Source organism: Penaeus monodon, chromosome 30, assembly GCF_015228065.2.
Source record: "Penaeus monodon isolate SGIC_2016 chromosome 30, NSTDA_Pmon_1, whole genome shotgun sequence".
Lineage (NCBI taxonomy): Eukaryota > Metazoa > Arthropoda > Malacostraca > Decapoda > Penaeidae > Penaeus > Penaeus monodon.
In genome coordinates, this window is record NC_051415.1 from 3,121,388 (window position 1) to 3,122,154 (window position 767).

The 767-nt window shown below is 47.2% G+C and overlaps 1 protein-coding gene across 1 annotated transcript in view; it reads left to right on the forward strand.

Moving 5' to 3' along the window:
* The window catches only part of LOC119592268 (probable glutamate receptor), a 3,905-nt gene that overhangs the window by 2,230 nt on the left and 908 nt on the right, over nucleotides 1–767 (forward strand). The window contains exon 4 of the mRNA XM_037941097.1: nucleotides 251–402. Within this exon, the coding sequence (XP_037797025.1) occupies nucleotides 251–402 (152 nt within the window). The remainder of the gene's footprint in view (nucleotides 1–250; nucleotides 403–767) is intronic.

Here is a 767-nt window from a genome sequence, read left to right on the forward strand (position 1 = left end):
TGCAAAACACATATATTTTTATCTGGATGAATGATACTCATCATGGCAAAACAAAACGACAAAGCATTAGTATCTCTTAACTTTAGTATCTCTTAAATATCCGCATTAATATAGGTAATAAGAACGATTACACACACTCTGACTACGCACGGAAACGCCCAGCCTCTCTTCAACAACCTAACTACTATAATCACCCCAATTACTAATGATTTATTGGCGTTGCTACACATTACCCCTTCCATGGCTTAAGGACGCGGACATCGGCCTCGGTCCCTTTGGCATGTCCTACACCAGGAGCAAAGTGGTCGACTTCACCGTCCCCGTCTTCCTCGAGATGCTCCACGTCTTGGTCACGAGGCCCTTGCCGCAGCCCGACCCCTGGGGCTTCCTGGCGCCATTCACGTAAGTAGTGGGCGTGGCTTAGGGAAGGGGAGGGGGGGGCAGGGTTGTTAATGGTGTTTGAAGGGTCATCGAAGGGTGTCTTTCGTGTGTTAGGGGTCTCTTTGGGAACGAGATTGAAGAAGCTTAAAAAAAACAAAAACAACTTGGGGTACCTTGCGGAATTCAAAGGGATGTGTTTGAGGTAATGTGGGGATATTTTGTCCTTTGGTCGTTATCCTTCTGTAATGGATCGGTGTTCATGCATGTGTGGCCTAAATACCGGGCATTAGGCTACGTGAGCGGAAACTGTCGGTTGTACGGCGCGAACAAAAGGTGACAGGATCATACTCCTTGGAACATTTTCCCTTTCTGCAGGGTTTTTGTCT